Genomic DNA, 13,550 nt, shown 5'->3' with positions numbered 1-13,550 from the left:
AACAGTTCATTTTTACATATATACACACTTATTTTGACTAACTGCATGACAGCCTGGTACAACAGCTGCACCAAACCTGCCAAAAAAGCCCAGTAGTGGATCATAAAAACATCACAAGACGTTCAATGGAACTGAACTGCCATCACTTGATCATCGATACAAGATTCCCTGTGTAAGAAGAGCTAAAAACATCATCAAGGAGAACACTCATCTTGGACAGAACTTGTTTTAGCTTCTGCCATCTGGCAGGCATTTCAGATATATAAATGCAAAGAATTATTATTATTATCAATCTGTATGCTACAAATGGACAAAAAAAAAAAAAAACTTTTTTCCAACTGCTATAAACTTATTGAACTCGTATATCTCCTCAATCTGAAATCGTTTTCATTGATCATGTACAATTAATGTAGGTAGTGTAGGTAATCTATACTGCTGTGCATTTATGCAATAATAATCCATCCTGGTTACTTTAACATTATATATGGCATCTTGCCAATATTTTGAACATATTTTGTATGATTACTCAGTTTTTAGTTCATTGTTTATTTATTGTATTATTATATATCTGAACTATTTCACATTGGAATTTAAATGCAACGTGAAGTTGACACGAGTAATTTCGTTGCGTTACTCAATGTCAATAAAGTACTTGAATACATCTATTTTAAAAACTGTCATTTATTTTTTATATGTAGACTATAATAACATACAATGGTTAAATACTTCTTTGTACAATGGGAACTGAAAAAAGAAGTGCTATGTAAACTAAACGAAGCGATCTCAGTGATAAACAAATAACGTGTATAACGAGGAGTATGACAAGCTTAATTCAGCCGTGAAAACAGAACGTACAATGAATATTTAATAATATTATCATTATGGTCAACTACTACGGCATTTAAACGAAAATACTGTACAGTGATCCCTCGCTATATCGTGCTTCGCCTTTCGCGGCTTCACTCTATCGCGGATTTTATATGTAAGCATATTTAAATATATATCGCGGATTTTTTGCTGGTTCGCGGATTTCTGAGGACAATAGGTCTTTTAATTTCTGGTACATGCTTCCTCAGTTGGTTTGCCCAGTTGATTTCATACAAGGGACGCTATTGGCAGATGGCTGAGAAGCTACCCAACTTAGTTTTCTTTCTCTCTCTTGCGCTGACTTTCTGTGATCCTGACGTAGGGGGTGTGAGCAGGGGGGCTGTTTGCACACCTAGACGATACGGACACTCGTCTAAAAATGCTGAAAGATTATCTTCACGTTGCTACCTTCTGTGTGCAGCTGCTTCCTGAAGCGATATGCTGCACGGTGCTTCGCATACTTAAAAGCTCAAAGGGCACGTATTAATTTTTGACTTTGTTTCTCTGTCTCTCTCTCTCTCTCCCTGCTCCTGACGGAGGGGGTGTGAGCTGCTGCCTTCAACAGCTTTGTGCCGTGGTGCTTCGCATACTTAAAAGCCAAACGGCCCTATTGATTTGTTTGCTTTCTTCTCTGTTTCTGACATGCTCTGCTCCTGACGCACACTCCATTGAAGAGGAAGATATATTTGCATTCTTTTAATTGTAAGACAGAACTGTCATCTCTGTCTTGTCATGGAGCACAGTTTAAACTTTTGAAAAAGAGACAAATGTTTGTTTGCAGTGTTTGAATAAAGTTCCTGTCTCTCTACAACCTCCTGTGTTTCTGCGCAAATCTGTGACCCAAGCATGACAATATAAAAATAACCAAATAAACATATGGTTTCTACTTCGCGGATTTTCTTATTTCGCGGGTGGCTCTGGAACGCAACCCCCGCGATGGAGGAGGGATTACTGTACTGCCCGTTGTGTATCGACATGCGCAGTTGAGAGCGATCCGTGTCGTAAAGCAAAATGTTTAGTATATATATTTTTTTTTTATTATTAAGCGCATGCGAGGTGTGTTATTGCATACGTATGAACAAAAACGTCATCGCTCACTTTACGGTGCTGCCCAATCTGTTTAACGCATGCGTGAACACTTTACGGCATGCTAGGCTTTCAATACGCCTGCGCACGCAAATCGGGTAGGCACGCAGATCGGGTAGCGACAATGTCTCCTGCGATTCTTCCAAAAGTGAAAGTAAGCCCCTTATTTTCTTCCCTTCCCCGAGCTACTGCCCAGACAACTGACAATACGGGATCCCTTTTCTCAGTCAAGCCGATATTCTTCTAGTCTTTCCACTCCTACACGAAACCCGCTGCGACGCTCCCCAGAAGCCGCTCATATAGTCAGCGAAAACATCCTTCTGCACATTATAAATGGTCAATAAGGCAAGCTTTATTTCTTTACACCTTGTCATTTTTTCACGTAAAACTACTGCCACTCTTTTAATACTTCAGAGGACGCTAAACTAAACTTTATTTCATGGTTGGTAATGCCAGTAAGGCACATTACCACAGGCATCAGCATAACCATGAAATTTAATACCATGGTGTGGAAAGAGATCACCTATTGGGAAGACGTAAATGAGAAAAAGCAGCGGCCCCAAAACAGAACCCTGCAGAACTCCCTGCGTAACGACTGCATTCTCAGATTTAAAGCCCTTTACTTAAACAAATTGCCTCCTGCCGATAAGGTAGAAAGAAACCATTGATGGACAAGGCCACAGACTCCAGAACTAGACGGTCGTTTCAAAAGTATCTGATGGGCTATGGTGTCAAATGCAGAGCTGAAGTGAAGAAGTCCCATATCAGCTGCCTGGAGAAGATCATTTGTGGTTTTCACCCGGGCAGTTTCTGTGCTGTGTTTAGGACAAAACTCACATTGAAACAAACTGTTCAAAAAGGTTATTTTTTGAAAGATGGGACTGAAGATGGAGGGTAACTATATTTTGAAGAACTTTAGATATGAATGGAACATGTGAGATAGGCTGATAATTGTTAAGGATATTCGGGTCTAAACCAGGTTTTTTCAGAATTGAGGCCATTTTTAGTGAGAGGGGGCTGTGCCTTCAGTAAAGGAAGAGTTAACTATAGTAGGGGGAAATATGTGACAGACAGGACTCACATAACCTGTATTGCCTTTCTGGTCAAAAACTGGCCCAAGATAGCTGCCCAGCTTCCCCTGTCCCAGTGCATCAGTGTTACCATGCATTTGAAGCAAAATACAGAAGGTAACATTTAGGGTCATCTGCGGGCGCCATCTTCACCAGCACACCCCCAGGACAAGCAAAGGCAGGAGGGCCAGCAGGACCCTCATCGTACTCCGCTGGTAGTGGGATATTGTGTGCCTCTTGGGGATCCAGTGGTGTAAGACCCCATCTCTGGTACTATATGACAAGTGAGCCACTGTCTTGCACCGTAAAGAAGAGGCCTAGTCTAAGGTCTTGTAGATAACCAGCTCTATTTCAATACAAACAAGAACAGCAAGGTCATTTATTCAAACAGGAGCTACCACTTCCCTACACGGGGATACAGCAAACAAGCAGGGATGTGGCCAGATTATAATGTTCTCTGCATCATCCATCAGGCGACAGATTCACTTAGCGAAGAAGCTGTGAGCTTGTAATTGCCTTGTGGTGTTGTGAACCTGCGGTTGCCTCTGCGCTGGACAACCAGCCCTTGACAGATGTGTCAGTCACATTTCGGTGTGCAGCTCCATTGGAGAGGGTCTCAAAAGAGCTCAGAAGCCTCACGATGTCTAAAGAAAAGTAATGACAAATATCAAAACTGCACTCACTCAACCAGTGGAACACCTAAAGATAAGGAGGACTTGAAAATCAACAAGAAAAGTCCAGCAAGGAACATTGTGCCCACTGAGCAAATTTAGAACATCAGTGCCAACCTGCAGATTGAGTTCATGTTAGGTGATGAAAGTAAAAGTCAGTCAGTCAGTCATTCTCCAACCCGCTACATCCTAACACAGGGTCACGGGGGTCTGCTGGAGCTAATCACAGCCAGCACAGGGCGCAAGGCAGGAACAAACCCCAGGCAGGGCGCCAGCCCACCGCAGGGCACCCACACACACACCAAGCACACACTAGGGACAATTTAGGATCACCACTGCACCTAACCTGCACGTCTTTGGACTGTGGGAGGAAGCCGGAGCACCCGGAGGAAACCCATGCAGACACGGGGATAATGTGCAAATTCCACGCAGAGAGGACCTGGGAAGCAAACCCAGGTCTCCTAACTGCAAGGCAGCAGCGCTACCACTACACCACTGTGCTGCCCTGAAAATAAAAGTGTGGCTGAAAATGCAAAGGACATCGGGGTCATACTGTCTGAACCACAAATAAAACATGGAGGACAGTGACATGCTGTGAAGGGCTCAATAAAACATCTTCTGTCCGAATGCATTTTCCTGTCCATACACATCATTCCTAGTGAAGCTCTGCCGGCTCTTCTATTTTTCATTTATTTCTCCCCTCTTTGATATGAAGTGTCTTCTTAATTCTGCTCACCTTCATCTGCTCCATCATACTCCTCATCTCAGGTACCCAGGGTACATTGACACACAGGTGTGCTCCAGTGACAGATATGGTGTGTTGTTCTCTTGAATCAAAGGTGGATGTCCTCCTGGCATACATGCATAGGCTGCTGATCAGAGTTTTGGTGGATCCAGTTTTCATTTTAGATGTCTGAACAAGTGGCAACAGTAAGTGCAGGCAGACAGCGGTGCAAGAACAATGTAAAGAGTGAGAAGCTAAGATTAGGGACAGAGCAGACAAGGTGGGCTTATCAGAGGTGCTGTCTGTGCCACATGCCAGTCCTGGTAAGGCTGTGGAGTTTAGAAAGTTTAACATGAAGCTCAAATTTAAAATAAAAATGAGCAGGAGAGAAGAAGAGCTACATACAGTACAAGAAGAAAACTCCAAACAAATCATGACGAATCAAAGTACAGTATTGGAGAAACAAAGTCAAATAAATAAGACAATGAAGATACCGAGTCAATACCACAATATCAAAAATAGAGTTACATACTAAAAATAACATGCTGACCAAAGGGCTACAGTATATACCAAACAAATCCCCAAATCCAAAACATTCAACCAAATATTACATTTAATAAGTAGCCGAAGTATTGAAGTGTATAAATAACTGGAAATTCAACATGGCTGGACACAACCAACAATGAGGCACAAAGACGGATTCTTAGACCTGTTCGGCTTGTCACTAAGACTCCATAAAGCGTCACTGGGCAAACTCTCTTCACCTAACAACTACAGACCATTGGCACTTACTTTTCACATCATCAAACCTTTTTCAATGGCAGGTCCTGGACTATGTGAATGTGGGAGACCACCTGAACCCCCAGCAGTCTGCCTAATGGACAAAGATTGGAGTCGAGGATGCAATTATCAATCTGCCCTACAAGTCTTATCTTCATCAGGCAGGAGGATTACAGGTATGTGTTTTGATTTCTCCTGTGCCTTCAGTACCATCCAGGTGGATAAGCCTATGGTGTCCTGGATGATGGACTATCTGTCGAGCAGACCACAGTTTGTGACACTAAAGGACTGAGTTGTGTGGGCAACACTGGAGCACCACAAGGAACAGTCATGTCTGCTTTGGTCTTCACTATGTACAACTTTGATTATAAATAAAACAGCAGATCATATCACTTGCAGAAATTCTCAGATGATTCTGCACTTCCAGGGTGTACTGATAAAGGGGATGAGACAGAGGAGAGGAGTCAGGGGGAGAACTTTGTTTCTTGGTGCAAAGCGTATCGTCTGTACCTTAACATCAGCGAGGCCAAGCAACTGGCGATTGATCTTCACCCACTATGGGCCTCTATGTCCAGTCACTATTCAAGGACTTTATGTAGAGGTGGTCCACTCAAACAAGTACTTGGGGGTTCACATCAATGACAGGTTGGACTGGTCTTGGAACACAGAAGAATTATAGAAGAAAATGCAGAGCAGACTTCTCCTTCCTTAGTATATTGTGTTCCTTTAATGCAGGAAGAGACATATTTCATATGTTCTATAACTCTGTGATGGCCAGTCTGGTATGCTGAGTGGTAACATCACTTCAAGAGAGGCCCACCGAATCAACAAACTGATTAAGATGGCAGGTTTAGATATGGGGCACACTCTGGAGCCCCTGGAGCTAGTAGAGGTGGAGAGAATGAAGATACAACTGAGTGCCATTATGAACAATGCTGCACTGTGACACATCAGCTGAAGGGCGTCAAGAGGCTCCTTTATACCAACCAAGCCAACAAGTCAACCAGCATGATACACATTTATAGTGCCTTACTGGGTCTGCTCTCTCATCATTAGCCATTTTTTGTAATTCTTGTGTCTGTTTGTGTTTCTTATTTCTCTTTTGTTAGATTTCTATTTTTTTTTTGAGTTTGTATAAATGCTACTTACCTACCTAACTATTTATTATCTATTATATGGTGCCTTTTCTATCTATCTATCTATCTATCTATCTATCTATCTATCTATCTATCTATCTATCTATCTATCTATCTATCTATCTATCTATCTATCTATCTATCTATCTAGTCTTTCACATCTGTTAGTTATATTGTGTCATTCTCTCTATCTCTTTGTGAAGGAGTCCACCATATCCAGAGTTATATGTAAAGCTCCAAATTGTACATCATGCACACATTTCTCTCAACTCTGATTTTCCAAAGTATTCCTGGGAAAAACTCTAATAATGAACACCACCATCAGACACATCATGTCTTGTGCCCTGTCTCACCAGGATAGACTCCAACTCTCTACCATCATACACAACAACATTTAAACTCCTCAAATGGACACCTGGATGTCTCTATCAAACTTCTTTTAGAAATTTCTTAACTCTTGTTATGTCCTTTGTTTTCATTAAACACTAAACCCCACTCACCTGTTTTTCCTCTCTTTCAGTCTCCAGCTCCACCGTTTTATGCCCACTGTGCCCATTCACCACACACATCACACAGATGCAGGTCTCATCAGTTTTACAGAATATCTCCAGACTCATGTGATGTTTTGCACAGATCTCCTCCTTCAGATTTCTAACTGGGTCTGTCAGCTTGTGGTCCTTCCAGGCCGCTATTTCAAAGTGGGGCTGCAGGTGAGTCTGACAGAAGGAGATCATGCAGGTCAGACAGGACTTCACTGCTCTGAACTTCTTCCCAGTACAGGTGTCACACTCCACATCTCCAGGGCTGGCATAACTTTGAGATGGACGAGGACTGAGTCTCAGCTTCTTTATTTTTTTGATGATTTCATTCAGCACAGTGTTTCTGTGAAGTTCAGGTCTCATAGTGAAGGTCCTTCTGCATTGAGGACAGCTGCACTCTTGGCTCTGATCCCAGTAGTCAGTGAGGCACTTCAGACAGAAACTGTGACCACAGAGGATCGAGATGGGGTCACTCAGGGAGTCCAGACAAACCGAGCAGGTGATCTCATCCTGTAATCCAAACAGCTGGGCTTCGGCCATCGTCTGTCAGAGGAGAGGCAGACAGAGAGAATCAGTCAGAGGAACGAGGAGATTTGAAGTGAGACCTGAGAGCAGACATTGGAGGAGACAAAAGTTAGGAACAGACCTGGGAGGTCTGCTAATGTAACTGAGTTTTATGAGATGTGTATTGTGACAGCATCAGGTGGTACTCGGCAGACTGAGACAGAAGTTATTTGTGGTGAGAGGGGTCTGTAATGGTGTGTGTGGCAGCTCCACGTTGAGGTGGCATTGCTGTGGGTCTCAGTGGTCAGGTGACCTGATTGCTCATTATGGTCCGCTCAGCTGTTCTCCATTGACATTGAAAGGAGCCTGGGCAGAGTGCTGAGCAGATAGGGTCTCTGCCAACTGAAAAGGCCCAGTGGGGTGAACTGGGTAGACGTGTGGAGAAAGATGTGCTGTGCTGGAAGAAATGGAGCAGAAGGTGATATCTGCATGGATTTAGACTGGGCTTTATAACTTATTTATCAGAGTTTTTATTGTGGATTATGTATTTGGATTACTTATTTATTGTGGTGCACTGCAGTTTGGGGTTAGAGAAGCGTGCCAGGTGGGATGGTGGTGTGATGATGAGCATGCTTGCCTTACACATTTGATTCGTGTTCCTATATTGTGATGTGCGAGTCTCAGTACTTTATCAAAACCCACTTTATTCATCTTGAAGCAGGAACAGCACGATTATTTATTGCTGCGGGATCTACCACTCCGCTATACACAGACATAGCTAATGTGCAGAGTCGGGGCCGGGTCAGCAGCCATGATATACTTTTCCCTGCATTTATAACATTCCTTACATCACCCATCGGCGACAGGCGCTTATAGCACAATCTCGATCGGCTCGCAGTTGTGCCGCGGTGCTGCGAACTTTAGGTTGCCTCGGCGACAGACAAGCAGCCCTCCACAGACGCAGCAATTGCGCTTTGGTGTGTCGTCCCATTGGTGGTCACAAAATAGTTCAGAAACCTCACAATATTTAATTCTTTCCTTAATTAAGATATTAAGAACAGTTTTGTTCTAACACAGCAGTGTTAATGGTAATAAAGTCTGGAATTCCCTTTTACCTTTACAGCTTTAAACATTCTCTAGTAGGTAACACTTGGAAACCCGGCTAATCCATATTACTAACCGAGCATGCTAAACCGGATGATGGACGCAGGCACATCCGGCAATGGGCCGTAGCTGCAAAAAGACGTACTGCGCAGGCACAAAAAGAGTCCGCGAGAGTCGGCTGAGGAGCCGAGAAAGGCGGACAAAAGAGGGCGAGAGAGGCGGATGAGGGGCCGCGAGAGGCGGACAAGACCACAGAAAAAAGGAGTGAGCACAGGAAAAATGGAGAAATGAGGCGCAAAGAGCACCAAAAAAAGGAAAAGGCACATAAAAAAGCACGAAACACATTGCACACGAAACTAGACCCAAAAAAAAAAAAAAAAAAAAAGAGGCTCGCGCACAACAGCAAGGCAAACCCCCCCCCCTACAGGCACCGGACGGGACACACACAAAGAGGGGGATTCAACAAGACACAGGAACACAAAAAGAAAGAAGACGCTCGCGCAACAACAATCCTCAACACACACACACATCCATAAGAAGTGACACCCAAAGCCACATATTCTAAAGTGAACGTCAACACCTTCACACTAGACAGCATAGGTGTCAGCATTGGTGGATCTCCTTACAATAAAGCACTATTAACCGTTCAACTGCAGAAAAGGAAACATATTAACAGTGACTGCGATCCTCCTTATTACTTATCCATATTTCGCATGCTGAGAAAGAAACAAGTCATGAATACACGGTCACGGGTACAAAACGAAAAGGAAAGGATAACAGGAACAAACACACGAACACGAAAGAAACAACAAAATAGACGGCTATGCAGCATAGGTGGATCTCATTACAATAAGGCACTATTAACCGTTCAACCGCAGAAAAGGCTCCATATTAACAGTGAGTGCAATACTCCTTATTACTTATCCATATTTCTAAAAGAAAAAATGTCTCGACTCCAAAAACGCAAAGCTCAACTAAAGCTTCTAACTAACGATGTACCTAAAAGTAAAAACTTTATGAACTGCATTAGATCCTACAATAGTTCATTTGCTTTTGCATATACCGGAGTAAATATCAGGCCACCAAAAGGCAATGGCCCATACTGCTTTTGCATATGTGCACAAATACTGCATCGCATTGGAACAGTGCACCCTGAAACAAATCAACAACACAAATATGCACAAATCTACATCCTAGATCCACATGACGCAAACTATCAATCAAAGTGCTGCATCGCAACAGGCACGGATTCAAAACGAAACACCTCCCGTCTCAGACATACGTTAATGGCAGCGAAGGCTACAACGGGCTTCTCACACAGCACAGGCAAATCGATTACAGCTCCAAAACAACACGTCCCAAATACTACACATGCAACAACGCGCCTCTCAAACGGCACAAGAAAAACATACACCAGGAAAATTCATTCGGATTAATGAATGTCATTTGCAATCATTGTCATTCACTTCACTTCCCTGAAGAAACAACTGGCAATACAAGTTATACATTTACACGTTGTTGTCAAAAGGGTCAAATTAGACTGCCTTCTTTACATTCATATACTGAATATCTACAGAGGCTTATAACTGACGATGTACCTGAAAGTGAAATCTTTATCAACTACATTAGATCCTACAAATCGGTATCCACTATGAACATTAACGGTGGCACTGCACGTGACATCCGTCTTGAAAAAATGTTGTTTATTGATGAATGTTCAATCGCATGAAGTCACTTACTCAACACCATTCATAAACTTCTACAAACGTTTATGAATAATAATATTCGATTTGAAGGAAAGGTACTTTTATGAGGAGGAGATTTTAGACAGTGATTAGCTATTCTTCCAGATGCCATGCACTCAGCTATTGTTCAGTGCACCTTAAAATACGCAGACAATTGGCATTGCTTTCAAAAGATACAGTTAGTAAAAAAGATACGATGTCCAGAACCAGATCATAACAATTGCTTATTACAACTGAGAGATGGTACACTCACCAATACAGCTGGACTTCAAGCACATATTGTTACAATTCCTCAAGCCTTTATCTGCGACAACTTAGTTACAGAGACATTTGGAACAGCAATCTCATTAGACCAAATGCCCCTTTTAACACAACGCACTATATTATGTCCAAAAAATATTAATATGGAAAACATTAATACCCAAGTCATTCCATTACTTCCTGGAGAGACACAACTCTTTCTAAGCTCTGACAAACTTGACTCTGATCACAACAATAACCATCTTAAATGACCTTACAAGTTCTGAGCTGGAATTACCTTTTACACTTAAACGGCGTGTACAAAGAAATTTTCAAAAAAACCTTTACACTGTGCCACACACTTTATTGTTTGCTTTCTATTTGCATCATCTACACCGTCACACTATTCTATATCTCATTCATACATCACGCTCTTTGTCATTCCCAACACCAGGGGTTGGCGAGCGAAGCGAGCAGGGGGCGGAGCCCCCTAGTAGAGAAAGAAAAGAGTGGAAAACAACAAGAGCACAAAACAAAAGAAACAAGGAAAAGACAAATGAAGTAGGCCAGCACACACACACACACACACACACACACACACACACACACACACACACACACACACACACACACACACAGTCACACCAGTAGGGGTCATGAAGTGTCAAAGACACTCATCACGATTATCAAATAAATAACATCACAAACTCACGCGCACAAACTCCTCACCGCTCAGACTTTCACAAGACTGCAGGATAAAAACTGAAACTTCAGGACCTAAATACAAAAGAGAGACATGGCCGCTGTTAAGAAGGACTTGCCAACCTCAGATCTGTTCACTAAATTACAAAACTGTGTGGTCCAAATGTGGCACTAAGCGACATGCAGCTCCTAAAACACAAAGCAGACTGCTGACCCACCACTCAGTTCCCAGCACAGGCCCTGAGACAGATTGGGGTCAGCTGTCATTAAAGAGGTGTTTGGTGGGCTCACCAGATCTCGCTTTATTTCTCGGCTGTTCCTCTTCACCACAGACAGTCTTCAGATCCTCTTAATCAGGGAAGTTGGACATGAGAAGTTCATCTGGAGAGCCCAACAACAATGAGCAATCCAGAATGTACCGAGTGTCATTAAAGGCTTTAGTCATCAAGTGCCTGGGGGTCTCATTGTGTTTTTGTGTCCAAGCACAACTTGTAGCAGAGTTGGACTTTCCAGAAGCTTCAGTCCTACATGATGAGATGAGCTGCAGGGTTACAGTAGCAGATATCACCACTTCTGTCACAGGGCCTGCCTAATTATGGGAGGAATATTTTGCAAAAAATATAAATGAAAATTTAAATTATATATTATATAATATATAATTATATCTCTATATATATTACATCTCATGCTTAAATCACACTATTTTATGGTAGCCATGTTTAAATGACAGTATGTAGGTGTGCTCAGTGTAAATCAAATGGCAGGTGGTTGAACATCATGGAGTTGACTGGGATGAACCATCTGGATGTGGTGAGGAGGGACTCGAGGTTCCTGAGGTCCAACTACCAGGAGAGCTCACAGCAGATGACCTGAATTCACTCCCAGACCCCAATGTTCCCTTTCCAGATGCAGTGGCCACTTACTGTAACACCGTCAGCCGAGTTAAACGAATGCCAGGATAGTCTCAATATTTGTACTGACGCTCATGTTGTACTTCATTTGCTGTCCCTCAAGTAGTTAATTTTATGAGATCATCTCACATGTCTTAGTGCTGCTCTACCACTTCATTCAGTGTGAACACCGTGATTGCATTTGAGATTTCAGAATTTATTACTGTTGCATTTACAACTGCGATAACAAGGATACTGAATCAAACCTTTATAAGGCATAAACTGGCACCAACTGTTTTAACTGGATAAGGGACGAGGCATTGAGTGGGCATATTGAAGCTTGGGCCCACCTGCAGGTGTTTCTTAACAAGCTACGTCCCATTTACCAACTCTGTTTATGTGAACAGTCAAAAAAGGACAAAGCTGTACTGCTGAGGGGAACTCCAGCAAAACATCATTTGTGTTTCAGTCGCTCAGTCCACATATGACATGATGGTGGGTGTCAAAGTGCTTCATTCTGATCCATTTTCATAACATTTGTAATTGAATCATGCAACCTACAGCCAATTCAATATTCATGAATGGGGGTCGAGGTTCAACAACAGCACCATATCAAAATGACCATCCGGCCTTTCTTATCTGCTTTTCCATTTCAGGTTTGTGGACAAGAATTTCCCCTTGGGATTAATAAAGTATCTATCTATCTTTCTATCTATCTAAGACAGGATGCAACCCTGGCCTGACATCAAATGACTCACTAAAACAAAGAACTCCATCATTATGGCAGCCATCTGACTGACAGGTTAGTCCTCATCTTCAGACATTCATAGTGCATTCATTTAGGAGATGAACTTCTTGAGTAAGCAATGGAGTGGCACAAAATGTCCAATGGGAGGACAACACTCTAGTGACATATTTCACTCTGTGCTCCTCCATATAGTCACTATTCAAGAGCTCTTGATACTTAGTCTCTATAGTGCCTTTCATTAGTGCTGCTCGGCAGGACCACATGCCTGTCCTACTTAACTGGTGACATCCGATGACATTCAGGGGCCACAGCAGTTGTTGGGGTGTCAGCCTGAAGGACATGTTGTTGTGAATCAACAGTGACTCCTGCTGGTCAGACTGGTATTTGTAGGTCTGAGGTGTCATCGCCCCTCCCTATTAAATATACACACACCTGATTGGCTACTCAGACCCAATAATAATGGAGACCCTGACAGTCATACTTGCCTGCTGGGTAATCTCATCCAAAAATTCAGTCAGAGAGCTGATGCCACTCCACTCATCTTCTAAAATTAATTTTAGCCCCAAACTACAAACACAAAGAGGACCTGCGCTTGAGGGGACATTAAATGGTAAATTTTAGTCCTCAAAGACACCACATTAAGCCAAAATGCATTTAAGACTGAAGTCAAGTGTGGTGTTTCATTTTGCCTTAAATGTGTTTACTTTGCCTTTAATGTTTCTTTCATTTTTTATTGTTTCGTAA

The 13,550-nt window shown here is 42.5% G+C and overlaps 1 protein-coding gene across 1 annotated transcript in view; it reads right to left on the bottom strand.

Annotated features, from left to right (window-relative positions):
- Positions 1 to 11,562, bottom strand: part of LOC127526370 (E3 ubiquitin/ISG15 ligase TRIM25-like) — a 197,079-nt gene extending 185,517 nt beyond the window's left edge. The window contains exons 1-3 of the mRNA XM_051921753.1: positions 11,460 to 11,562; positions 11,179 to 11,243; positions 6,835 to 7,416 (exon numbers count right to left, since the gene is read on the bottom strand). Coding sequence (XP_051777713.1) covers positions 6,835 to 7,413 — 579 coding nt within the window. The 5' untranslated portion in view covers positions 7,414 to 7,416; positions 11,179 to 11,243; positions 11,460 to 11,562. The remainder of the gene's footprint in view (positions 1 to 6,834; positions 7,417 to 11,178; positions 11,244 to 11,459) is intronic.
- Positions 11,563 to 13,550: the final 1,988 nt, after the last annotated feature.

The sequence above is a fragment of the Erpetoichthys calabaricus genome (genome assembly GCF_900747795.2).
Source record: "Erpetoichthys calabaricus chromosome 1 unlocalized genomic scaffold, fErpCal1.3 SUPER_1_unloc_23, whole genome shotgun sequence".
Classification (NCBI taxonomy): Eukaryota; Metazoa; Chordata; class Cladistia; order Polypteriformes; family Polypteridae; genus Erpetoichthys; species Erpetoichthys calabaricus.
This window is presented reverse-complemented; position numbering and strand designations above follow the sequence as displayed.